The 27,720-nt window shown below is 40.9% G+C and overlaps 1 protein-coding gene across 4 annotated transcripts in view; it reads left to right on the plus strand.

Annotated features, from left to right (window-relative positions):
* Nucleotides 1-27,720, plus strand: part of LOC139628518 (receptor-type tyrosine-protein phosphatase N2-like) — a 221,637-nt gene that overhangs the window by 181,498 nt on the left and 12,419 nt on the right. For all 4 annotated transcript variants that reach the window (XM_071490233.1, XM_071490236.1, XM_071490237.1 and 1 more), the window contains 6 exons: nt 2,007-2,154; nt 4,077-4,150; nt 12,495-12,572; nt 15,454-15,573; nt 16,405-16,571; nt 21,910-21,963. In XM_071490233.1, coding sequence (XP_071346334.1) covers nt 2,007-2,154; nt 4,077-4,150; nt 12,495-12,572; nt 15,454-15,573; nt 16,405-16,571; nt 21,910-21,963 — 641 coding nt within the window. The remainder of the gene's footprint in view (nt 1-2,006; nt 2,155-4,076; nt 4,151-12,494; nt 12,573-15,453; nt 15,574-16,404; nt 16,572-21,909; nt 21,964-27,720) is intronic.

The following is a 27,720-nucleotide window of genomic DNA, read 5'->3' on the forward strand; positions in this document are numbered from 1 at the left end:
AGAGGGTGGTGGGGGGCATCTGATGTAGGACAGTGTGTGTGTGTGTGTGTGTGTGTGTGTGTGTGTGTGTGTTCTGTAAGATTGCATTCATTTCATGTCTTTCTGTTTCCTATTCCATGTTTTGTGTTACTGTGTCTGCGTGTTGTGTTCGTGTATGTTAGTGTAGTATGTGTGTAGCTGTGTGTCGTGTAAATGTGAAACCTGAGTGTGTGCTTGTGTGTTGTGTTTGGTGTGTGAGTTTGTTTGCCTTTTGTGTGTGTCTTTGTACATGTGAGTGTGCGTGGGTGGATTGTGTTTTTGTGTGTGTGACCTTATAAAAGCAGTTATGTGCTTTAGATGTTTGTGCATTTTCTTATGTGTTTCTTCTGTGTGTGTGAGTGTGTGTTTTCTGGGTGTGTTTTGTGTCGGACCTCCTGCTGTTGATAAGCAGTTGTGTGCAGGTGGAGAGTCGCAGCTCGCAGTTTCGTGTTACATCATGGATACTTTCAGCAGCTCTGAAGCAAATGCAATAGAGAGCTGATATTATAATAAGGAATGGCTTGTGTTACACTGTGTTCATGTGTTTGTGTGTGTGTGTGTGTGTGTGTGTGTGTGTGTGATGTCTGAAATGCATGCATGTTTTCAGCTATACGCAACTAAGTTTTGACGAGGTGACACTTAAGAAATCACAACCTCCGACCAGCTGCATGTAGCCTCTTGTCGAGTTTGTTGCCTACACACACTCATGTATGATAAAATCACATTTATGCGTTTGATTGGGACACTTTCCCATTATCTTCAAGCCGCGCTGCCTTCCATTTTTAACAAACTCCTCTCATTTTAGCGGAAAGCCATTAGGCCTTTTTTGGAAGCTAATTCTGATTAAGATCAGCCCCATTTGTAACTGCCACCATAAATCATCGGCAGAGCCATTTAAAGAACCGCACCAGCTCATTTTGTTCCCTGATCCATTACAAACCATCGCACTTCCATATTTTGTGTGCAAGGGCCACTGATTTCCAAGGCTGCCAAAAAAACAAAAGCTACAGTGTGTAGCATCAGATTAAAGCTAACCTAGCCTCTGCGCTAACAGCACACACGGTCCAAACTCATTTGCTGGTAGTTGATCAAACTCACGTTGCTTTCCTTAATTATGAATACTGCCAGGCAGAAACTGGTGGCCATTTAAACGGAGCCAGAGTAGATAAGACTGATACCCACTCTTTTCATGTGGCTAATAACATAGGGAAAACATGCATGTATCAGCTCATACCCACATCAGAGTTTAATTAGCATTTCCACAGTATTTGTTCCTTTTTGTTTAAATGTGCCCTGAAATGCAGAGGGAGGAGATTCATCACAAACCTGATGGTTTTCTTCTCAGTCCCACAAGTTTCTACAAATTCTACAAAAACATAATATTTTGGATTTCTTTGGCAATTTTAGTGTCTGTGATGAACAATTGTAAACTGAAGTGTCGTGATGCAGTTAACTCAACCATCTGGTGCTTTAAGCAAGTTAAAAGAGTGCTATCTTTGTTTTCCTCTTCACCTCAGTGGAGCACCAGATGGGTGCAATTTGCCACTCAGGAAAACAGTAAGTACATTTAAAAGTTGACTGGCAATTACAGGAAAGAGCCCCACTATCTATCTGGTTGACTTTTCTTTGACTGACAAAATAACTGGTACCTGATGCTTCATCTGGTGCTCCACTGAGGTGCAAACCAACAGCCTGCCAGACAGTTTATTAAAGTTGTTTACCAAGTTAAAATCACAGGTTAGAATGTAAAAAGTTTGTGATTGACAAATCAATTGAAACCTTCTTTCCAAGAGGTAGAGCCCTTCCATCAGGTGTTTCAGGCAGATAAAGACGAGCTTATATATAAGAACCCTGATAATGAATGTTTACCAATACATGTCAGTAATCAAACCGGTGTAGAAGAAATCCACCTGACAGTTACAAATGTAGAACCCTTCACTTTATCTCCAGCTCAGTTTTCCTCACTCTCATCTCCTCGTCTCCTTCAGTCCTACATGGAGGATCACCTGAAGAACAAGGACCGGCTGGAGAAGGAGTGGGAGGCGCTGTGTGCCTATCAGGCAGAACCCAACGCCTGCACCATCGGCCTAAAGGACGGCAACGCCAAGAAGAACCGCTCTGCTGCTGTGGTGGCATGTAAGCAATGAACTCGCTCTTTTGTTTCACTTTCTTATAGCTCTAAGTTTGACTCTATTAAACCTTCATGGTGATGAGTTGGCGAGCTCCAGCATTTACATAGTAATAATTAGTACTTAGTGAATTACTATTTCAATATCTACCATTGCTACATCTGTCGTAACCTCTGAATGATGTCTTAGACCTGAAGACGTGTTTGGGGTATTCGTTTGGCCACAGATGTTAGAAATCACCACAAGGTGTTAACATCTGCAGCTCCAGATGAAAATGATCAGTACTGGCCTTCAAAAGTCCAAGTCTGTAGATTCCTGTTTCTAGATTGGATTCAAGGATCAATAACTCTTGGGAATCTCTTGAAGACTCATCTCTTCCAAGAGCACCTCCTCTCTGAACACATCCAGCACCATAAATAACACTTAATATGCATTTCTTTACCTGATCCCGTTGCACTTATTGAATAGATGTTGCACTTAGTGCCTTTAATTAAGTTCCAGTACCGGACCAATGTTCTTGTTAGTGAGACTGTAGCTGTAGAGTTCAGTATATAATGCACAGGAGATTTCCCTTCATTTAACCTGTAATCTGCATCTTAATTTTCTGTATCGTCAAAGTATGAGTCACCAATATTTGACTGTGAACACCTCCAGATGTCGGTCTTTCAAACACAGTGGCATTACTCCCACCACCTCTCCACAACACTCCCTGTATTTTCTGAGCCCAGCCTCTATTATCAGGAAGCAGGGGGCAGATGCAGTGAGCAGAGGGGTTGTAAATTAGTTTTCTATTAAAGCTCTCTTGCACCGACCTCATCAATGATTAAAATTTCTAAGCTTCTGTGGAAATAGCCCATCTAAAAAAGTGCTGTCCCATTCTCTCCACCAGGCCAGGGCTTAATGAAATCCAGGTTGTCAGCAGGGAAAGCAGTTTGTCAGGAATAAATTGTGTTTCCTATTTGAAGCACCACTGGCTCCTCCAAAAAAGATTTTCAGAACTGTTTTGCTGCTGTTACTGCAGGCTTGAGAGGAAAGAGGGAAATGTAAAAACTGGGGAATTTTCACTCCCAAAAATTCACTGGACCAGTGGTAATGTAGGGAGGATCTCCCTGGAGCTGAGAGACCAGATTTGTCCTAAACATTCAGTGTTTTATATGTCGACCAGCAGTGAACAGTTTTTGGATTTTTCATTCGTTTTTATTTTTATTTTATTTTCACTTTTTGTATTCAATTTTAGTTTGGTTTTAATTAGTATGTAAAGAAGGTTTGGTAGGTTTCTAAAGCTCAGTTTAAGTGTAGTTTTTATTAGTTTCAGTGTTAGTTTAGTAGTAGTAGTAGTTAGTTTAGCTTTTTGTGTATGGGGGATTTTTCTGGGGTGAGATTCAAGGTCAGAAAAAGACAACTATATACAATGTGTGTTAGTCATTGTGTTTGTGTCATTGTGTCATAATTAACAACAACAACATAAAATGTAGATCTGGGATATTTTAGTTATTTTTCTAAACACACAAACACATGGTTTCAGTTAGTTGTCTTTTTTTTATAAAGCTTTGTTTTTATTTTTATTTTAGTTGAAGGAAATGTTTTTTTCACATCTAGTTTTCGTTATTTCATTAGTTTTAGTTAGCGATACTAACAAAAGTCAGGGATGACTGTATCAAATCTCTGAGGGAAATCAAAGAACATGAAGAAATTTCACCAAAATAATAATTTAAAAAAAAAAAAATCCCGTTAGTGGTTTTCAAAAGTTTTCTCTGAAAATGAAGCTTGTTCTTTTCTGAGCTGAAAACAAGTTGTTGCTTGTGGAAATGTACATCAAGGCTCTGAGAGTCCTGTATACTTGACAGATCTGGATAAACTCCTAATTACAATTCAGTCCACCGTGGCCACTGAGACCAAATGCACTGAATTCCTGCGTTTGTGTTCCAGACGACCACTCCAGAATCACCTTGAAGGCGGAGAACAGCCAAGGCAACTCTGATTACATCAATGCCAGCCCCATCGTAAGTACCTCCTCTGCATTCTAACTCTGTGCTCACGCTGCTACTACGCCGGGCTCCCACAGTCCCCATGGGGCGGCACAGGAACAAAGGCAGCCTACCGTTGAACAATATAAATTTTGATGCAACGCTTGCTTAGCTTCAACAGCAGCAACAGCCCCACACCACTGTGCATGTTCTGCACCATGAATATTAATGGTTGTTACACAGAAAACACCCCGGGTGAGTACTCGCTCGGGGAATGCACAGGAAAAAGGACATGCGCTTGGCTCACGGCTCACTTCTTGAAAATAACTGATCTGTGGGGTCTTGGGAAATGCTTGTTTTTGACCTTGGGTTATGCTAATGTGACACTAGTTTGTGTTTACTGTTACGATGCGCTCCACTTGCCGATGCCCTTTCTTTGGCTCAGCACAGATTTAAGCAGCAAAACAGCCCAAAGGAAGGAGGAAGGGGGAAGAAAGAGCCATGTGAATTCAGTAAGTGAGTGTATCAATTTGGAAACCAGTGTTAGTATAGTAGGTTTACGTTTCCCCCGAGGCAGATACAGTGGTATTCCATTAAAAGCAACAGAAACGCTATGCATTTCAAATCTGGGCGTCACACCAAGAAGTGGGTGAGTTTGTGTGTGTGTGTGTGTGTGTGTGTGTGTGTGAAAGAGAGAGAGAGAGAGAAGGAATCAAAAGTATATAGGAACAAAAGAGCAACCTTGTCAAATGCCACAAACACATGAATGTGAAAACAGCTGCAATACACACACGCACAAAGAAACACACAAACTTAAAAACACACTTTCAGGCAAGCATGCACAGACACTGAAATGTGCGCGTGCGCACACACACACATGCAGATAACACAGAACATACAGTGCAAACACCCACGCAGACATGCGAGAGCACACACTCGAACATGAACACACATTTCATAGCCACTGTCATGCACACATCCCTGCCTCCCCTCCCACATTCACACATGTTAAAGGATGAATATATGTGAATGCACAGCACACGCTGAGGTTATTTAAAGAACCTCCTCTGCTGACATTTTTATTTCCCCTCACCAACCTCTCCTTCCTTATTGTCACACTTGGGAAGCTTGTTAGTTCTCCCAACCTTCATTCATAGACCTAAATCCTGAATGTTATCTAACTTTATCTTGATTTTATACCAATACTACAGAGGACTGCTAATGTATATCCTTCTGATAGTTGTGCAATACTAGATTTTTGTCCATAATATATATTAATACATTAAAGTGATAAAATGTCAGTAAAAGCAGCTGTTCACAAAAGACAATACAACAAAGACTATAAACAGGTGGTGATCTGCCGGGTTCTGCAGATAAACCCAAAGGGTCAGATGTCAATCCTCTACTCATCGACCCACACTGGCTACATATGCCCGCCCAAATCAAATTCAAGTCACTAATGCTTGCCTTCAGAGTGACTTCTGGGTCTGCACCCAGCTACTTGAACTTAATCATACAGGATTATGCTCCTTCTCAGCTGCTGCGTTACTCCAAGGAATTTCGTCTGACATTGCCATCCCTACATCCAAAGCAGTGGTAGTCCAGACTGTTCTGCTCTGTGGCTCACTGATGATGGAGCAAGCTCCCGAATGCTGTCAGAGCAGGGATGTCCCTCTCTATCTTCAAGAATCTCTTGAAAACTCATCTCTTCAGAGAGCATCTCCTCTCCTAACTAGTACTTACTATGCACTCTCGCTCCACTTCTTTACTTCATCTCCTTGGTCTTATTAAATGCCAAGGTTTCTTACTGCACTGAAGCTTTAGTGATGTCAAGACCTTGGCGGTACCATGATTTTGACAACTTCCCAGTTTATGCCACAACTGATTTTGGTCTCATTTTCACAGAGCTTTTATTTTCAACACTGTTTTACCAGACAACAATTTGAATTTTTGGATTTCATGCACTGTAACAGACAACACATCCTTGTACCGTAGAAGTACACCATGTGATAGGTTGCAATCCCATGTGAGTTGCCACAAGTTAGTTCTCTTCCTTAGACCTTAGTCTGGTGCTGTCCTTATCCCAGTGGGTGGGAGATGTATAGTTTGGTGTAGACACAGGTACAGTTTTTAGCCAAAAAGTCCTGCGTAAGGCTGAGCAAAGCAAGGATAACTTTGCTACCGTTTCAGGCCTTCAAGGCAGCACAGCTGGGTAACAAAAAATTTAATGAATCACTGGATGATTTATGTTAATCAACCAGATGTTGTTTTTGGTGCTAGCTCAAGTAAGGGTAACAAAGCCACACTAGATGTTACTTGCTCAGTTTTACATTAAGAATTTAACCAGAAAGCACCCACTGAGATTTAACTGTGACCAACCAGCAAGCTTTGGGTGGTGTTTTAGACGATGTGGGGTGAGGTCATTAGCCTCACATTCAACTCCCAAGATGTCCAAGGATTGTCTGGGACCCTTCTGGATGTTAAACTCCTCACATGCTTCTCAGTACAATTTTGGTAAAGAACATAAGTAATGAGGGCTGCTGCATTTTGAATTTGAAGAGAACCAAAACTAGAGATAAAATAAGGCTGATTATGCAGAACTACAGTTTGGTTCTTTCATCACATTTGCTCATTAACTGAATCAGCCAGATAATCTGGTGAAACATTTATAGACCAACCATTATCTTTTTTTCCATTTTGAAAACTCAAAGTAAGATCCAGCAACAGCCCAGCTGGTAATGTGTTCATCCTTCGAAGTGCAGGTTTGATTCTTGGCCCAGTCACCTTCTGATGATGAACCTTCACCAAGCAATGTCCTGTTGAACCTTGACTGACCACAAAGCTACCAGTTATTATGATACAATATATCATTAGCATTAAAATAAGCAGAAGGGAAACACATCACCTGAGGATTCCTATCTTGATATTTTTAACCAAACCAAACTGTGAATGTCCAACCGTTTTTTGATTCCACAGGGTCATAAATTAGAAGTAAAGCGCACTTCCTGTTCTCTCCATGTTAAAAACATGTTCTAAAAACACAAGACCCAAAGTCCCACAACCACATAGTAACCACATTCTGCCAGTTGCTCACAAACAGAATCAATCACACACTTTTCTCACACACTCAACTCATACACACACACTTCCCAAGACATAATAAATCACCCACGTACCACTCAGTCATGCAAACACACAATCTCACATACATACACCCATTTGGATGAACGAGTCATTCTGGAGCACTGATAAACGACCTGCTTGATATTTCTGAATCAGGACGTCTTGTTTTTCAAACATCTCAGTGCTGTAATAAATTCCAAGATTGTGAAACATATTTGAAACTGGACACCACATTTGCCAAAGCAGTGAGTTAACCTTGAAAAGTGTGGATGAAATGTAACATTATGGAGCTTGACAAATATTTCTTCACACAAGGTCATACTTATTTGTTGCATCTGGATGTTTCAAGCAAATTATGGGTTTTGTGAAAAAATATATTTCCATTATTTCATCTGTAGAAAGAAAAAAATCTCTGCTTTGAAGATGTCTGCCTCCATCCCACTATAAGGGCAGAGAATTGAACTTTGTGTTGTTTTATTTACCTGGACTCATATCAGTGGATTTCACTTCACTGACTCTTAGTTGTGTCCAAATTCAGGGGCCACATCCTTCAGAGGATGCTGTCTGCGAAGGTGTGGCCCTTTGTTGCAGCCATAGCCCATGAAGGCCGAACCGAAATGAGACGGTCTGGTCTAAGTCACCAGCTGTGCTCACCCTTACCGTTGCGTTGCAAAGCGCAGTTCCTGTTGCCATGCAACCTTGACAACATGTAACTTTTTTTAAGACCCTTTGTAGAGCTGAGCTGAAAACCAGTACTTAAATTTCAAAGTGTAATCCTCAGTCTCTCTGTCTGTGCTGTTTGCTTTCATTATCAGCATACATTGAATCTTGGGATACATTGGGCCACAAATGATCCACACACTGGAGGCTTCATTGCTCAGGAAAATGACGAAAAGTACACATTTCTCAGCCACATTTGAAGGACCCTTTAACTGGGACAAGACTGGGACCCTTTAGGACCCAGTCTTGTCGCTCCGCTGTGACGCAATCGGTCTTTAAATGCGACTTCTTGTGCAACAAACTGACTGACACACTACATGTTGTGGGGCTACAGCATGGATGTGATCGCAATCTGCTAGCTGAACTCCAGCTGAACGTTAAGCTTGGTCTGGGGCCATGAAGAATAAGGTGGAACGAGAAAATGTTTATCAAATAAATAAATCACAAAATCAAAAAGACAGAATTCTGAAAGAAGATTTCTGACCACTACAACAGTTCAAGTTGTTTTATTTCCTAATATATAGATTCACAGTTACAGCTAATTCATGTAGCTGCCAGTTAGCGGTTTACCAGTGCCAGTCTGTCAGCATTCACACACACACACACACACACACACACACACACACACACACAAACACACACACACACACACTGTACACCCACACATGCACACACGCTGTCACCTTCACCCCCACTGAGGTGTCAGACTGTAGTAACAGTTTCTCCATCATGAAACTCCATCAGACACACACACACACATACACACACAGTTTGAGTCCATCCTTCTCTAAAGAAAAGACTAAAAAAAACAATAACAGTGATAATTACACTTGTCACATCCTCCAATTTTGTTCCTCATTAAGGAGGAGTGTGTGAGAGAGAGAAAAAGACAGTTGTCCTTTATGAGACGCACTCACACACACACAAATTAATGTGTGTGTTAGTTTCATTAATGGCAGTTTCATTCTGATACTTGTGTGTCTGCAGAGACTGAAAAGTAGACAGAGATGAAAGGAGATGTCAGAGTTCTCCTGGTCTTTGGTTCTTTCTTTGTTCCCTCTATGTTCTCTCCTTTTTCCCTCCTCTCTCACCTTCATCTCTCACCAGCTTTCCACTCTACCATCTCTTTTTGTCCTACCTTTTTATTTTTCCACTCTCATTCGTCTTTCTTGATTTCTCCAGTCAACTTGAATTGGCATGGATGGGCAATTTCCACTACTATATAACCACATGTGACTGGATTTTTACCAGTGTTGGCTTTTGCCGCTCCTAAGAACTGATATTTCAGAGTTCTACATAAAAGAAAGAAAGCAATGTATCCTTGGCAGGATGAAAAAAACAGTGAAAAGCCTGCATTTTTGTTTAATACAACCACTGCATGGCCAAAAACAGACTCTTCAACAGACACTGCTTCTTTACACCCTCATGTGTTTCAGATGTTGAAACCAAGCTGCAGGAATTTGCTCCCATTCAGCCTTAACACTGATGTTCGGCAATGAGGTTTGGATCCATTGTATCCCAAAGCCGTTGGAGGGGGTTCAGATCAGGATTCTGTCCAGGATTTCTCTGCATTGAAAACCATTAAAAGGGTTAGGGTTACTTTAGGGTTAGGGGACTATAACCATGGCCCTGAGGAACATGAATTTTGTACTGGCACAGGTCAAAGTCTAGATAATCTTTTAGTTAGGTCACAGTTTCTTTAAAAAAAGAAAAACTAATACATGAAAAAAATATATATAAATATGTATTATACATAAAAACAACCCAAATATAACTAAATAAAACTAAAATAAAAAATAAGTTGAAAAAGGTGTTTTAATGTATTTTTAATTAAAACTTGTGGTGTGCAGTCAATATGAAATTTTGACCAGTAAGTTGATAATAAAAAAAAAAAAAAAGTATTTGAAGAGATATATTCAATTAAGAAAGCAAGTTAGAATTGTGATTGAAATATTAATGTATAATTAATTTTAATGTCTGATGAAGTTATGGAAAGGCATCTATATTGAATGAGAAATTAGAGTTTTTACCAGCGCAAGTCAACCTCCATGAAGTTAGGGATGCTGGTTGGAAAAACTAATAAATGAAAGGTTAAGATTAGGAATTAAAGTTAGGGTTATAGTTCATTAAATAACGACCATCTATTAAAAAGATTTAGGATTAGGAAGAAAGATGAGGAAAGGAGGGAGGGCAGGGAAAGTTTTTTAATATTAGCTCAATAACCTAAATTAAAACTCACTAACCAAAAGGTTAAGATTAGGGAAGAGGTCAGGGTTAGTAGTTTGGCCCCAGACCAAAGGAAACATATGTAGACAGGGGTGTCCACATACTTTTGGCCATACAGAGTAGTGTATGTAGGTGGAACCTTCTGGAAATTCACCTTCTTCTTTAAAAGCACACTTCTGCCTCCAGATGCAGTTCCAGCTGTGGATGTTTTAATGTGGCACCACGTCACCTTTTCTCTCTCTTAGCTGCTACATTTTAAGTTCATTAGAAGTGCATTATTGTTTGGCATTCATAAAGGGAACACAGGACCATTAAAGACAATTTTGCTTGCGGAAAAGCCCCAGAAATTATCTGTCTTCCCTCTGTAATTGCTTCCAGCTAAATTGGTCTTTTCAATTATTATATTTAGCGTACAATTTGCATGGTAATAGGCAGGGGCGTCACTCACTTCCCCGCAAATTCACCTCACGTTCATCTCCCGTCTTTTGCTCTCAACGCCTTCGCAATCCTCCTGTAATTTCCATTAAGTTATGGAGGAAGTCTAATTCAGTGAAAACTCTCGCCTCCTTCACCAAGAAGATTCCAGCTGTGAAAACAAGAATCACAAAACATGGTATAAATTATTAACTTACACAGAAGATACTAAACCAGCAGAAAGGGCTGATAGAGCGACGCCCTCCTGTGTGTCAGCAGCTCAAATGTGACAATCACAGGTTTAATCCCAGCAAAAATAAACGTATTTATCACCAGCCATGAGTAAGATATTTTGTATATCACTACTCACTGAAAATAGATTAAATTCAAATTGATTTTTTACGAGCAGAACAAGGGGGAATGGTTTGACGGAATTTCAGAGACTGAAGGAGTTTTGTAACATGACATGGACGAATGTGTTGAAGCGGCACTGACTCTGTTTATCATGATGCCGTGAGGTTTGTAACAGGCCTCGGAGCATTAACTCATCGCTGCACCATTGTAGGCTGAGATGACATCGTTCGACATCGACGTTTTCCACAAACTCAACATGGAATCTTAGTTAAGTCCCCACGACCCGAACTAAAAGAAAATCAGGCTTTTAGTGAAAATTTTAAAAGTTTGGAAAAATTTCCAAATCAGACAATTTGACAAAGTTGAATATAAAATTTTATATTGTTACAGGAACAGTGTGTTTTTTCACCTTGTACCCAGTTGAAATCATTGATCCTGTAGAAACAGAGGTCACTATGGTCCAGATCTGGACCTAGACGCAGTCCTATCCAAACCTGGATTACTTAAAATAATTAAGAATTTTGATGGAGTGTTTCCATTTTAAAGGTCCCATATAGTATAAGATAGATGTACATGTAGATGTACATGTGTTTTTTGATTATAAAGCAGGTCCAGGTTCTGTATCAATACCGTGAAAGTATCAAAGCCTTAGTCCACAGAGAAATGTACACAGCCTTGTTCAGAAACTGAGCCTTAAAACGATCCGTCATGACTTCTGGAACTCTGTGATGTCACAACAAAGCAGTCACCGCTCTCAGCCATGCTCCAAGCCCCGCCCACCTGGACCTGTCATCAAGCCTTGCAGGATTTGGTTTCTCTGAGATTTGGTTTCTTTTTACCTAAAATCACAGACGTGTTGTTACTAGAGCTCCAGAGAGAAGCCTGACAGAGGAGATGTAAAACTATACTGAGATGGTTTTTGGTTCTTAAAACCACAAATATTTCTTCTTATGGATATCAACACTTCAAATAAAACAAGGTATAAAATATGGGACCTTTAACCGGCACAGCTTTTCTAGCCTCTAGAGCTCTGGTCACATGACACTACTAGAGACAATAGTCTGAGAAATAAGTGGGGGATCAGAGGGGAAGAAAGAGAAGACGTGTGAAAGCTGTTCAGTTGTTGAGATGTGTTGAGATTGTTTATTATAAAAAATGGTTGAGACTATTAAGATGTGAATTACATTTAACAAATGATATACAAAGGATGCAAAGAGCCACATTTTACAAGCTTGCTGTTAGCATATGTACTTATTACAGCCTTTATTTTCCTTTAAACAAGATAAGAACAAGAAAATGTAATTATTATATGATTAGTGAAGACTCCCCCCTCCCAACCCCCCACCCACCTGCCCACCCACCCCAGACCGACATCCTAGTCCTTTGCTTGAGGGACAGAACGTCTTTGAATTTCAATTGCTGTGCAATGATTAAGCTGCATGTCAGTGTATCTGTAACTGTAACTTGCTGTTGTTGTGTGCTGCTTTTTCTATTGTGCTGCCAGGACATGAATTACATCATCTCTCCTCCCTCTGCTCCTCAGATGGATCACGATCCCAGGAACCCCGCCTACATCGCCACTCAAGGCCCTCTGCCCTCCACAGTGGCTGACTTCTGGCAGGTAAAAACACACACACATAAATGCACACACACACACACACACACACACACACACACACACACACACACACACACTCACAAAATAAAAATCAATACCTTCTCCTCTCTTAAACAAGAGTTAGCCGATTTTTATTAGTGCAGCGATCCACACAGGAGACCGGCCTGTTCTGTGGCTGTCGTTGTTAATCTCTCTTTCACCATCATGCTCACTTCCCACCAACACTACACACACACACACAAACACACACAAACACGTACAACCAGTCGACAGTGAGACACATTTTTTAATGTAGGAGACAGCAAATACGTTTCCCACTGTCCCAAATATTAGATTGGATTAGAATCTGAGACCAGGAGGTCGATAAGTTATTCTTGCCAGTTGTGGTGTATATGCGTTTGTGTCAAGGGAAGCAGTGTGTGTGTGTGTGTGTGTGTATGTAGGAAGGAAAGGTCCCCTTGTCAAAAACATTCTGTCCCTGCTTCATCCTTGCTATAGTGCAGGTTAGCATGCAAAATGAAAAGAGAGAAACCTCCTGCTCTGGTTCAGTCGCTGCTAATCAGCTAGAGTCAAATATCAGAGGCAGCTCATTTAAAATCTACAAAGCAATTTCTCATAAATTATTATGTTTTTTAATGTCCTCTCCAGTGTTGAAGCACCAAGGCTACAGAATCCAATCCAATCTTCTTTTAATTGATGGAAGTCATCACTTATCAGCCCTATTACAATTTACATTTTACATATTATTTTCTCTTCTCAGCTCGTTTATTGCTAAAGGCCTCATGAATGGTGACTACACCAGCTGTGATACAATACAAACATGTTGCATGAAGTCAGGTTGTGGAGCAGAGAGAGCCTGCAGAGTGATATTGTGTCCTTACATGTTGCAGTGCCTGTGAGCACCACGACATTATTAGGCTGTTTTGTTTCTGTCAAAACAGGACAATGATGTAAAAAATGTAGAAAAAAAAATTTAAATGAGGCTGCAAGTTTCATAACATCCACAATGAACGTGATTACAAACAAGCTGGTCATGTGATTGTCAAGAATGGGTGGTGGTGGTGGTGGTGTAGGGGCAGTGGGTTGGTGGGCTGCTGTGGAGGAAGAGAAAATGAAGTTTAACCCCATTACACCACCATTTCACTCCCCCTGTTTCCTGCTCCTCCCTTCACCACTAATCCCTCTCCATCTCCAGGCATGACTCCTCCTATTTGTCTCTATTTTTTCATGATGTCTCTCTCCTCCACCTCCTCTTCCTCCCCTGCTCCTTTCCTCCATCTCAGGTTCATGTTTTTAAAAATTGTTTTTTAATTGTTTTTTAACAAAACAAAGGTACAGGTATCTTAACATAATCATCATCATCATCTGAGAAGATCCTATAAAGATTCAGTGTAAAAACCTCAGACCAGACATGCTGCTCATCACACATTCAGCTCAGATCCATGACGTGGCCTCTCTGAGCCTTATGGGCCTCTGTAGGTTTCACCAGGCTTCTTGTCTTCTTAACCAGTATTACTGTGTCTTATCAGGCCCCTTAATCAGGAGCTGCCAAGGTTATTACACCACATATGGCATTACACAACATGGTCCCCATCGGGATTCTGCTGAGGTGTCCTTGGGCAAAGTCCTAAAGGAACTCACAGTGTCTGTATCTCCCAGACATTAAAACGTGGATCTGTGTGATGAGAAGCGGTGCAGCTGTAGAAAAGAGCACAGTGTGCAGTTCACTCTCTCCTGGATGAATAAGGGTTTAAATAAAATTAGCATTTTAACAAACCTGAAGTTTTATAAGGAGGAAATTGTCCCAGCACCAGTGGCGTTCTCACCCTGTCAGCTGAAACGAATTAACACCATTTCTCAAAAAAGTGCACAGTCACATCATTAGATGCATGAGACCAATCAGTGAAGCGGTAATTCAAACCCCGCCGCAATTAACGTCAGTTAAATCTTTGTCAAGGTGCAGCGGCACTCCTGACTGAACGGCAGGTGTAGCCATCTTGATTATCTAACACGATGATGTGGGAGCGGTATTGTTTTATGGCTTCCATTAACGGCCGACTGTTACCTCTGATCAGAGCCGAATGGATCTCCAGAGCCGGCCCACCCTCCGGCTGTGAGAATATGACTGCCAGCAGGAAAAATACGACCACACGCCCGGTCTCACTGTGGAATGACCCAGCTGGGGGAGGGAACGGCACTGACCGCAATTACTTTTCATGCCACCACGCTTGACTTGCTTCTAGTTTGTCACCAAAGTTTGAAGCACAGTAAAACGTCCTCAAATGTTTAGTTTCAAACTCAGATTTCATTTTACCTCCCGCCCCCAAAACAGACACATCTACCCTCCCAAAATGCCAGATAGCACAAAATTTAAACTAATTATGGACCAATATTCAAGCGAGTGGGTGAGCGAGGACACATGTCACTGTTCCTGTTGGCAGATTATGGGAAGTGTTGACAGCTTTCTAAGAGATCTTGTTCCAAATCGAGCTCTCCATGTGACTCCTGCTCTTAGGAAACGGCTGAGTGCTTGACATTTTAACAGACTTTAAAAGTTTTTAAAGAACTTTAGTTAACATAAATCACTGACTGCGAAACAGATCATCTGTAATTGCATGTCAGGCCTTTTGAAAATGTATAAATGTATACTGTCGCTGATGGCAGTCGGAACGTAGTCACTGAGGCAGCGCTGTTAAGCATCTTGTGAAAGCCAAAATAAAATGTACCACTCTTTAATTAAATAAACAGTTCACTCTCATGTCTCCACAAATATATACCTCCCAGATTTCAAGAGGAAGAGCGTGAGTCTGTTTGAGATGGTGATGTTGCTCCATTTTACCTGCCACAGGGACGAGTCTTAACCGAGTGCGTGTTCTGTTTGCAGATGGTCTGGGAGAACGGCTGCGTGGTCATTGTCATGCTGACGCCTCTCGTCGAGAGCGGGGTGAAGCAGTGCTACCATTACTGGCCCGATGAGGGATCCAACCTGTACCACATCTACGAGGTAAATTATCTCAGCATGAGCAGAACTGACTGTGAGGAGGGGCGAGGCATTTCACTTTCTTTGCCTTTTGCATTTGTATGTTTTAAGTTCAGAACATAAATATTTTTCCATTTTAAAGAGGGTTATGGCATTTTTTTGGCAGTCTGGTTGGCTTTCATTGATTGAATTGATCTAATTACCCATATATATATATATATATAGTGATTTGTCAATTCTACTCCCATTTTGCAACATTTGACTCAAATTTTGAAGAATAATAGTTGTATGAGCTTGACTTCATCACTGTCAACAAGCAAAATAAATTTTCTAAAGCTCAAAATATATTAGATTAAATATCCCAAAAGGTTTTAATCCCTCAATAAAGCATCTAGTGATAAAGCTTTGTCCCAAACCTCACATCAATCAGTCTTGTCTGTGTGTCTCAAAGTATGGGTTTTATTGTCACAGTGCAATACAAAGCAATAAACAGACTAGTAGATTCTGATAACTTGATTTTACCTTTCTTTCATTTCAATTCAATTCACTTCAAGAAACTTTATTTGTCCCCAGGGGGCAATTTAAAGGGCACTTAGAGTAGATATTAAAAAAAACCCACAGATACGAAGAAGAACACACAACCAGTCCAAGACAAACTGTAGACATTAATAAAAAATGACAATGAAATAAAGAAACTAAATCATTACAAAAAAACAACAAAAAAATAACATTACTAGTTACAAATGTTATGGCAGTTGAATGTTGATGTCCAGTGTTTGGTGTAAGGTGATTTCATGACTAACCCTACATGTTGTATACACGTTAGTTAATTGTGCATTCGAACGTTACCTGCAGGTCAACCTGGTGTCCGAACACATCTGGTGCGACGACTTCCTGGTTCGTAGCTTCTACCTGAAGAACATGCAGACCAACGAGACACGGACCGTCACTCAGTTCCACTTCCTGACCTGGCTCAACCAGACTGTCCCGGAGACCAGCCGGATGCTCCTCGACTTCCGCAGGTAGGGAGCTTCTTCAAAAGCTTTTAATCAGCGTGCTTTAAATCAGAGTGTCGTTTTAGAGGGGAGGGTTTTTTACCCCTTACCAGTTTGGTTTGCCCCGTGGCCCTGTGCTGTGGTCCTGTTGATGCTACTGTAAACCTACTGTTGACTTGAGGAAGAACCAAACAGCCATGTGATGGCCCCCAACTTGTGGCAACAAGGATGTGATCCCTCACTGGCTTCCCACTACACATACCGCAATTTATATTATATATTGTATTCAGAAAGCTGGAGGTACCATGACTGGCTCTTTAACCATTACCTCTACATTATGGGAAGTGTGCATGACTGATGAAAGGCTCATGCTCCCCCACAGAGTTGTTTTCAACATATTTTTCTGAACTGATAATAAGTAATAAAGTTTGGAACTCGTGTTTTATTTGAAGAACAAAAAGTACATAAGCCTGCTTTTTTATGTAGATAGCAAAAGCTCTGAGGTTTCACAAGGTCTGAAAGAAACTTTTTAAAAGGGGTCTTTAGAGAAAAATACACTTTGATCCATAGCAGAACTGAAGAACACCACTTTGTATGACGTCTTCAAGAAAAGGCACTATAGTTGATTTCTCAAAGGGGCTGGTTATATGTAACTTTGTCCTTTCTTTGGGTGAACAAAGCCAGCTCACATTTGTAAAGAAGTCCTGCGAACCAACAAAAGAGAGGCCGAATTTTTGTCTAATTGTAACCGAAAATGTACGTTATCTGTGCCAGGGAATGTGTAGCAGCTGGTTACTTTGCATTGTTCAATACCACTAAGGTGCGTCGTTTTGCATATTCTCCAAGTAAACTTTGCTATGTTACACAAACAGGAAGAAAAGTGGGAAATCACGAACTGAAATAGCAGCGAAAAATGCTGGGAAGTGGCTGCTGGAAATGTAAATTACAGCCTTACAAAACAAGTCCTGAAATGCATCACCATCATCTAAGTAATCAAGGTTGGAATTGTCTTCAGTTTTTTATGACTTTCTTAAGGTACTGCAGTTGAAAGACTGATAAAGCCACATGTAGAACGTATGAGTGATGGCTATGGAGACACCTCTTTAGGACATTTGTGTTTTTATTAGAAACAAAAAGAAATTTAAGGACATTAGGTAGATGGTTTTGGACTTGGTTTGTTCCTCCTCTAAACCACAAAGGCTTTGAGCAGCTTTTGTGACTCATTTGACCCTGAGATGCAGGTGGAAAAAAATTCTGTATATCCTCAAACATCCAAGGCATTTTCCAGTCGATAAGAGTGTAATTGAGGATGCATTGAGGGAACTCTGCTGGTGCGATCCTTTATCTCAGTCGCCTTTATAGCCGCTCCCCTCCTTCTCCTTTTCGACCTCTTTTAAACTGATATACTGTATTGCCTATTAGGTGGGAGCTGCCCTGGCCCCTTTTCTTTGATTCACTGTGGATTTTCTCGAGCGATAGACCCCGACTCAGTTTTATATATAGGCCCAGTGTCGCCACGTCGCTGGCGCACATCAATTAGGTGAGATATCAAGACTGAGAGTTTGTGGTCACAGCCATTATAAAAGGGTCTGGTGGACGTCACCACCCACCATCAGTTAGGAAATATTGCCTTTACTCACAGGGCGTCGGGGTCAGAGCACAATGAAGCAAACGCAGAGGGAGATATTTTTCACTTTTATTACCGCGGTTGTGGTACTTTCGCAACAACAGCCCTTACCTTTTTTTTTTTTTTTTTTTTTTTTGGTGCTTCCTTTTTTCCACCTCGATGGTTTCAGGATGGCAGCTGAAATATCTCTCCCTCCTTTGTGCTCCTGCCAGCATGTTTTTTTTTGTTTTTTTTTAACCTCACTCACAACTGACTGAGCCGACACATCGCTTACCAATCCTCTCTGTCCTTTTCCCGCTGTTTTACCAGCTAACTAGCGGTTGCCAGTGTCATTTTTGTGATGTTGCAGCTAGTAATATAAGCCCAGTTGCATAGTCACAAAAGTGATCATTGGAGACTGTGACTCTGCAACCAAGGGGCCTCACGGACCCCCCTCCCCACCCTTTTACTCCTCTTTTATTCCCCTCTTCTCCTCCCCTTCTTTTGCCCTCCTTCATCTCTCTCCTCTTTCTCTCTCCTCGCTGTGCCCGGTGACCTGAGATGACCTCTCTCCTTTTTGCTTGCTCATGGTTTGCTTGACTGCCTCCGATCTCCTCCCACCTCCTCCCCTCTCTCTCTCGCCATGCCTCCCTTCCTCTCCTGGTCGCTTTTGTCCTTCTCTCTCCCACCCTCTATCTGTCGCTTCCTCTTCCTCACGCCCCTCTGTCTGTTTTCTCTCTCAGTCTCACTTGATGGTTTCTGACGACGTCCACACTAAGAAAATACACCTTCTCCTCTTTGATTTGGCCCTTTGTCCAAGCTAAGCAGGTGTTTTTGGTTAAGAAAGTAGCTACCTGCCACCTCTAACCTTCTCTGCAATAGTTCATCATAAATAGTGATTTGTTCAGTGTCTAGTGCAGGAATAAAGTATGTTTCCTATTATTTTTATTTATTTTTTTATTTTATTTTATTTTCACATATGCAGCTTCTCTAGAGTGAAGACACTTAAACACTAAACATTATTCTCTTCACAAATTAGCAAATAGTAGCTACTATGAGGTTTGGTGTGTACTACAGGGGCCAAATGACTCGACTCTCTGCAACACAACCGATGTATGTTCATCTGACAACAGAAACAAATATATGCACATTTTTTTAGTTTATCTGTATAAAACAGTGTTAGTGATGATGAAGACAAAAGCAGTTGATGAGCACTGCTTACATGCAGACTTCAAATAGAGTCAAATGAGTCTTGTTCACAACTTGAAGGTACATTTTCCAGTTCTCCAGTTTTCTCTCATATTCATGTATGGGCCGCATGCACTGGGTTTGTTTAGGGTTTGTTTGTTTAGATTTGTTGAGTTAAAAAGAAAGAGAAATTGATGTCTCCAGATGTTGGTGAAGATGAGGAGCTTTACCTACTGACTGTACCTTTCCTCGTGGGAACAACCTGAAATCACACAGAAACGGTGTTAAAATGATCTGGCTTAGAGTGGACGTATTCTGAGTCTCTCTCCATCAGTTCATCTTTCCCTCTCTGTCCCTCCCCCTCTCCTTCTCCCCACACTCTCTCTGTCTTCAACCACTCCATCTCTCCTTTCCTCTCTTTTGTCTGTATCTGACTCGTGATCCATCTCTCTTTCCGTCAAGCTTGAATCTCTCTTTCGGGGCGTTTCCTTTGAATCCCACAGCCCTCTATTACCCACCCCCCCGTCCCCCAACCCCTCCTGTGGGTGATCCTCTGCCGGCTGTTTCCATGGTAACATCACTTTTGATTGTCTGCAGTGAGCTCTGACTTCAGTTTTGGTTGGGGTGGAAGATGAAAACGTGTGGGGTTTTTCCTGCCCTCAGCTTCTGTGATGCTGCTGGTTGAGTGTCTACGAGACTCTTCAGACAGGAAACCCTGTTCAAACCCTATGATACTGTTCAGAAATGCATTTAACACTGAAACTCTTTCTCCAAGAAAATCCTGAAAACATCAGCTGCAGTTCTCTGCTCTCTTTTGGCCAATGGCTGACGATTTATTATTCTGTTTCATGTGTGTTACATATCAGAAATTTTCAGATGGAAAGTTGAGGAATCATGAAAAGCACAACCCTTCTCCACAGCTGCATAATCCTCTACATTTGTTATTATAATAGAAAAGGTTTAATCTGTTTAATCTGCACCTGGTTCTGATCCAGAGTTGAATCAAAATGCACATGCACAAATGCACAAAATGCTAAAATGTTCAAAACTTCTTTAAGAAAGTCATTTTTCTTCATTGTGACTGATATTCCACCAAATCTCACTGAACTATGCTACGTTTTTGAAACGTCTTGCAAACTAACAAACAAGAAAGATGGCTGAAATCATAAGCACCTTGGCTGAGGTAAAACATACATTTGAAGTTTTGAAATGTGGAAAACAATGATTTATGACGAGGATTTCAGGAGGTTTGAAGAACCTGAAGGTCATGAAATTCACTCTAAACATAAATGACTCAGGAAACTTTAAGAACAAAGATGGAAGAAAGAAGCTTCAATTCTGCAGGTCTGAGGTTTCTTTCCTTGACTGAGTGATGCATTATGGATCACACACACACACACACACACACACACACACACACACACACACACACACACACACACACACACACACACACCATGTCTTTACATAATATGCTCCTGCTGAATATTGTTATTTAGAGTCATCACCATGAAATAGAATCTCCAGCTGGGATCAGACTCACGGCTCACTGCCTCTCGCTGAGAGAGAAGCTCCATGTTTGTATAGATCCACTGGCTGCTATGCATTTTGATGAATAAGGTGTGAAGTTTCCACCACATTTTTTTTTAAAGATGTGGTTTTCAACACACGGTTTGACTTTTTTTATGTGTGTATGGAAGCAGCACGAATTATTCCCCTGTTGTGGAATATTATGCAACATGGTGATTTTCATTCTCTGAATAAAAGTTTCAGTGGAAAGAGGAAGAAAGAAAATAAGTATCTCCTCTTTATTTCAGGGTACTGATGGAAGAACAATGAAGGAAATATGTAGTTCTTAAAGGTGTGATGTGGGTGGAAGTGACATTTTAATAAATAGGAAGTGGATGTTCTTCTTTCAGCTCAAATTACTTAACTTAAAGAAAACATCATGTCGATGGTTAATAACGATAAACAGTGTGTACCTTTAACATGTTGTCGTGTGGAAAGCAACAGATCCACTAGAACCTTGTTACCTTGTTGGTGATCTTAATCTTAAAGAATAATGCTTTGTTGATTAGACTGAAAACCACCTCATGTGAGCGTATACATTTTTTTGCGTGTTTCCATTATTCATTTTTAAGTTGGCAGTTTCAAATTGTGCATTTAGCAGGTTAATGGAAACGCACCTATTGACTCTTAAATCTCTTGACTCTTGATTCACACTCAGTGATTAAACTGTTGTGCAGGTTGCACAATAACTAAGGCCTGTTTTTACTGACACATACTGTCTTGAAGTCATTCAAGTAATTTTAAACTGAACAGTATAGACATGGTAAGTGGTGTGGGACAAATGTTCAGTATCACATGTTAACATGTGATACAAAATGTGTGAAGATCACAACCTTAGAAAACAATTTAAACTTTACTGAAGTTTACTGAAATTTACTGAACAATTCTGTGTACGTTGTTATTATTTCTAAAAGCGCAGCTACAATATGTACTGACTGTGTGTTGCTGTACCCGTAATGTGATGTTAACACTGATTTTCTCTTTCTGTTGTGTTCTTTACAGGAAAGTTAACAAGTGCTACCGGGGACGCTCGTGTCCTATCATAGTCCACTGCAGGCAAGTATAATCACAACTAACACAGTTTATTTTAATTTTTTTGTTTGAGCTGAGAGAAAATGTTTGCTCAGATGATTTGAACCTGGGTTTAACCAGTTCAGTTGTGTCAGTTGTTTCTGTCCTGCAGTCCACACTGCTGTTTTATTTCTCACCAGCTCTCGTCACCGGTCAGCATGTGGAGAAAGACAAACATTTTAAATGAGAAATTAGCCAAAGAGTTGTAATTTAATTTGACAAACTGCCCACGGAGGATGGTAACTTTTAATTGGAGGCACTTCAAAGTTTGCAGTGTGACAGCCTGAGCCAGTGGGTGAGAGGGAGAGAGGGTAAATAGAGGTAGGCAGTGATGCAGCTGTTGTATTTGCATATGCATGTGTGTGTGTGTGTGTGTGTGTGATCACATCTGCATACCCCCACTACCTGAGGAAATAACTCAGACCAGTGAGACATAATTAAATCAGTATTTAACAGAAAAACCTGCCACAGTTTTTGCAGAAACATCCTGCAATGATTGGATTAGATAAAAAAAAACTGCCATAACAGATTGCCGCTCTGTCTGTCTGCTCACTCCTCCACTAAGTGATCTATTATTTAATATGGTGTAATGGTTCTTCCAGCACGATGGACATTTCTCAGCTAAATTGTGAGTCTGCAGCAGAGTATGAAACCTGCCTTTATGAAGCAAAAAGCCACAGCAGCTGGGAAACACTGAGGTCCAATAGTTACTTTTATGACTTAGTGAATGTAAGTAAATGTCAATGTTTGTAATCTGGTTTAGAGGTAACGTGAATAGAACCATCATACACACTCTTAATGTATATGAAAGTGTTGCAGGAAGTCCTCCAACCTGCACGATCATTGTACATGGCAATTCAGAGCACGTGCTATGTTCAATAAAATCTTTTTCCAAAGTTTAAAGATAAACTGTTTAGTATTGTGAAGTTTTCTTCAATTCATGCTCTGAAGTGCCCTGCATAAAAAAACATATGTCAGACTTCTGTAAGTCTAACTTGGCATAATCAGGAACTTCTGAAAGCTACAATATGTCAAATATGTTAAAAAGAACTGAAGTTTATTAAAGCAGAGATATACACTGTTTGTTTGTATCATGTTTCACTTGTTAATAAATTGCTGCAAATATATGACACAACTGGTTAGGTTTAATTTTTATGCCTCCGTGCCGACAACAGCCAGAGCCAGAGGGATATTGTTTTCAGATTCTCCGTCCGTCCATACGTACTTACATCTCATTCTCATGGACACGATATCTCAGTAACGCCGCGACTTCTTCAAATTTGGCACAAATGTTCACTTGGACTGAAGGATGAACTGATTAGATTTTGTTGGTCAAAGGTCAAAAGTCAAGGTCACGTAACCTAACAAAGCGCGGTTTTGACCTTATGAATGCACTACCTCAGTAACGCCTTGAGGGAATTTCTTCAAATTTGGTAAAAACATTCCTCCGGAGCCATTACTCAAGACTTCACACAGCAATTAAGACAAAATTTCACATAAACAGTTATTATTTTATATAACTCTGGATAAACAGGTATGTAACCTGACTGTGACCTGAGTCATGGAGGCCTACAACCACAAGGCAGTAATTCTAGTTCTTCATCTAGTCTGACTGCAAGGCTTGCAAACAGGGTAAACATCTTAAATGCCACTGGAGTAATAATGCATGAACACTCCAAAGTCAGAAACATTTCCTTGTCTTCCCATCATGCCGAAACGCCTTAAGGCAGCATTAAGGCTCATTAATGCTCAATGCTAAATATGTATTTGGATATGAACGGAGCTGTCTGTCCGTGCTCTGTTCTGTACTGTGTTCATTTCGTCTGTATTTGTGCACATTTTCTGAGAGCTTATGGATATGGATGAAACAGAGCGGTACCACTGTGTAGTGTAGCCAATAGTTTAATTCAGACGATGATGACGAATTCAGATGATGAAAAAAATTTCAAAATGGCAGAACTTGAGGAGACCATTGGCATCTCCATCACTATTGTCTCTGAGCTGCCCATTAGTGGATGTCGTACTTCACGTCCATGCCAACATAAATGACGGATTGGAAATATGTGGGCAGTGGTGGTTAAATTGTTTGAAACAGACGTATCTATTTTCAAATGTAAAAGGAGCATAAATGAGCCCTTACACGCTTTGTGAATAAAGGTGGGCGGGGCTTTGATGGGAGTTTGCTGAGGTCATGAGACTCCAGGTGTAAGTCGCCGTGCTCTAACAGAAGAGCAGAAGCACTTTTGTGGGCAGACCATGAGTGTGTTGAGCCTTTGAATTAATTTCTCTGTTGGCTGTTTCTTTTGGTAATAAACAGATTCTCCAGCAACAGACTGTCGTGGTCGGATGCAGCTGTTTTTGTCGTGCCTTGTGGCGTTTCTAACCTCACTTATTCACGTCAGACACCAGGCCTTGAACAGAGGCCTACATTCTCACTTACCCTTGATTTGGACCAATACAAGCTCATTCCCAAGGCCAGGCAGCCAATCCTGTCTAAGCATATAGTAATGAAAGGATCTAGAGACTCTCACGTTCGTCCTGTAGAGCTTTCAAACGAGTCTGTCAGAGCCAACTGTCCTCAGCCATTTATCACCCTAATGTAAAGAGAGAGCAGAGTGAAGCAATCAGGATGAGAAGTGAGCAAAGAGAAGAGTGCAGATGCAGAAACTCAATAATCACACAGCGTTCAGAGAGCGTCTGTCTCTCTGTCTCACTGGGTTTCTGCCTCTTTCTGCCAGTTCTGTTTCTGTCAGATTATTTTGTCCATCTCTGGTTTTTCTTGCATAACAGCTGATGGAATCAAAGTTGCTACGTCCACACGAATAACATTTTAGTTTTAAACCGCATCTCTTTGGCCATGTGTACACCTGGCATCCACACTACTTGGAGTTTCCGAGCCCCTAAAAGTGCCAGTTCATCTTTGTACCTTCTGTCAGTGTCTCCAGTGATTAGTGTCCATACTAAGCAAACTTGAAGAGGATATCACATGAGCATTTGAGAAAAGATGCTGGACCTGTTTTAGTTTGAAATCTCTGGGGTTGCAAAACATTAGCCTCCCACCATGACTATCAGGGGTAAATTCAACATGGAGAACACGTTACAAGTCGTGCTAAACTTGTTGTCTTTGCTAGCAGCTGTTTTCCAGTAAATTCTGCATTTTATAATCTTACAACTCCCCTCGCTGTTCCATGTTAACTGTATTTTCTGCAACTAACTAACTGCTGATTAGACAGTCTTCTAGTAGTTCCAGTTCAAGTGTGTTTAGTATGAACGGAGATTATTCCCGATACATAGCTAAAATGCTCCTGTATTTTAAAACAGCGTTTTAGTGTGGATGTAGCCAATAACAAGGTCAGGTAAACCAGCTAGGATCAAAAACCAGGAACACGAAGCACTAGAGAAATTGTCAGAAGGTACAAAGACGAACTGGCACTTAGGGAAGACAACACAGACTAAACACACATGTGAGGGGAGACAGGTGAAACTAATCGGAGCGGGTCAGACGATCACACAGGGGCAGGAAGTGAAGCATTTCAAATGAGAGGAGGGGTGAGCCTTACAAAATAAAAGGGGAAACAATTACTGAATGAGTGACATAAAGAAAAGCATAACCTAAGGAGCAGAGCGGGGAATGACATCTTGTTTTTATCTCTCACGTCTCTTTCTGTCTTGTCTTCCTCTTTTCTCTCTGTCCCTTTCTCTGTCTCTCATTTTAAATGGAGTGAGAGGAGGCAGCAGACATCTTGACATGTTTACTCACAGCCCTCAGGCTTCTGCTGTCTCACACACACACACACACACACACACACACACACACACACACACACACACAAATGACACATATCTTTGATCATCTTGTGATGATCCTGATGAGGTGCAGCGATACGACAGATCTCATCACACCATAATAACCTGTACGAAACTCACACACACACACACATACAGACAGACACACACGCACACACACATATATGGGGGGGGCACTGCTCAATTACTGCCACTGGGTGTGTGCGTGTTTTTGTGTGTGTGTGTGTGTGTGTGTGTGTGTGTATGTGTGTGTGTGCATGCGTGGGCTTGCAGAACATAACTAAGGCCCCAGTGAAAATGAAATATTCACCAAGTATGGATGCATGCCAGCCAGCCAACACACACACACACACACACACACACACACTCACACACACTTGAGTTTGTCAGATTACGCACTAGCCGGTGAAATTGACTAGTTGGGGTGAAGACATCAATTTTCAACACCTGAATTAATCCAGGATACAAAATATTCCCTCCACATACATTAGAGTCTGATTCATTTTGTGTTTGTGTTCAGTTTGTGTCATCACTTTGTCATCACATGAGTTTACATCTTAAAAAAAAAGAGAAAAACATTGGAGCCTGATCAAAAAAACCTGATTCAGCCCTTCTGCTCCTCTCAAGAATCATAAACCTCAACATATTAAATCTCTGACAGCTGCTCACATGTTTAACTCTGGAATCAGGTTATGTCCATCTACACTTCAGAAAAAAAACTTTATTGATCTTTCTCTGGATCCAATGTTAGAGTAGCTATTGGGAGAACTGGTAACTTTTCCCGATGGCCTCGTGGCTCGATGAGAAAAAAATTAAACATGAGCCAGAGAGAGAGAGAGAGAGAGGTGGGGCTGTGTTGTGGTGATCGGCAGTGCAGGAGGCTGTGCAGCCCACACGCTTACCCTTTAATCATAGTTTAGACACTGAGGCAGCAGCGGTGGACTGTCGTTGACCTGCTGTACGTGAACAACAAAAAAAATAAAAACAGTGAAAAAAGAAGTTAAAATCCAGAAAACTCCACATTGCTGCTTCTGTCTGCAGACAACAGACAGGAGGACAGTACAGCTCCCAGTAAGCCCAGTATAAACACCAGTCGATTTTTACAGCATAAGCAGTTGGCAGAAGACACCAGGAAGCTTTGTCAGAGCTTATTTAGCAGGATAATGTTGTGTAGTTGTGATTGTCTGCTCTGGTTTCATCAGAAAGTTTAATTTATTCATTACAGGCTCTGAAGTCGGTGATCAGCTCAGATCTACAGGAATTTACAGCTGTATGGTCATTTTTCAGCTGCTTTGTTGTTGTAGTTGTGGACTGTGATATGAAAACGTGGTTTCTGATACAGTTTTTCTTCATGACCAACAATAAAAAAAACAAATAATTATTAGTCTATGTGCAGGTGTTACTGCTTCAAACAAGTTTCCAGATGGGCTCCGGGGGGCCAGTCTGAGGCCGATCTTTATTCCCACTCCGCCCCCGTCTGGATAAAAACACAGAGCTGTCAGACTAACCTTGTAAAAGTGAACATGATGGTGGCGAGAAAACAAAGCTGTAGCTTAGGTTTGCGGACTAAACACAGCGGGTTCAGTGAGTGAAGGTCTCACAGGGATCAAAGTGTGATCATTCAGCATCCTGTAGCTTCTCACTACATCATCTGTGACCTGTAGGAAATGCTCATTTAAATGCTGCTGTCATGAGAAATCGTAAAAACAATGGCCGGTTGTTTAGTTAAAGCAACTAAATTAAAAGATCTGAGAATTGACTGAACTGGTTTTGTTTTATATTTTACAAACTCACTCATTTTCTTTTGCTGTCTCATCTTAAATGTTTCTTGGGGAACATGAAAATGAAATTTTGTTTTATTTGATTTTCTTTTTTTTATATGCAGTGAAACATTAACTGATGACAAGTATTAATCTGAAAAGCACTTAATCAGAT

The sequence above is a fragment of the Trachinotus anak genome, unplaced genomic scaffold (genome assembly GCF_046630095.1).
Source record: "Trachinotus anak isolate AG129_WGS33_773 ecotype Australia unplaced genomic scaffold, CSIRO_AGI_Tana_v1 ptg000012l, whole genome shotgun sequence".
Lineage (NCBI taxonomy): Eukaryota > Metazoa > Chordata > Actinopteri > Carangiformes > Carangidae > Trachinotus > Trachinotus anak.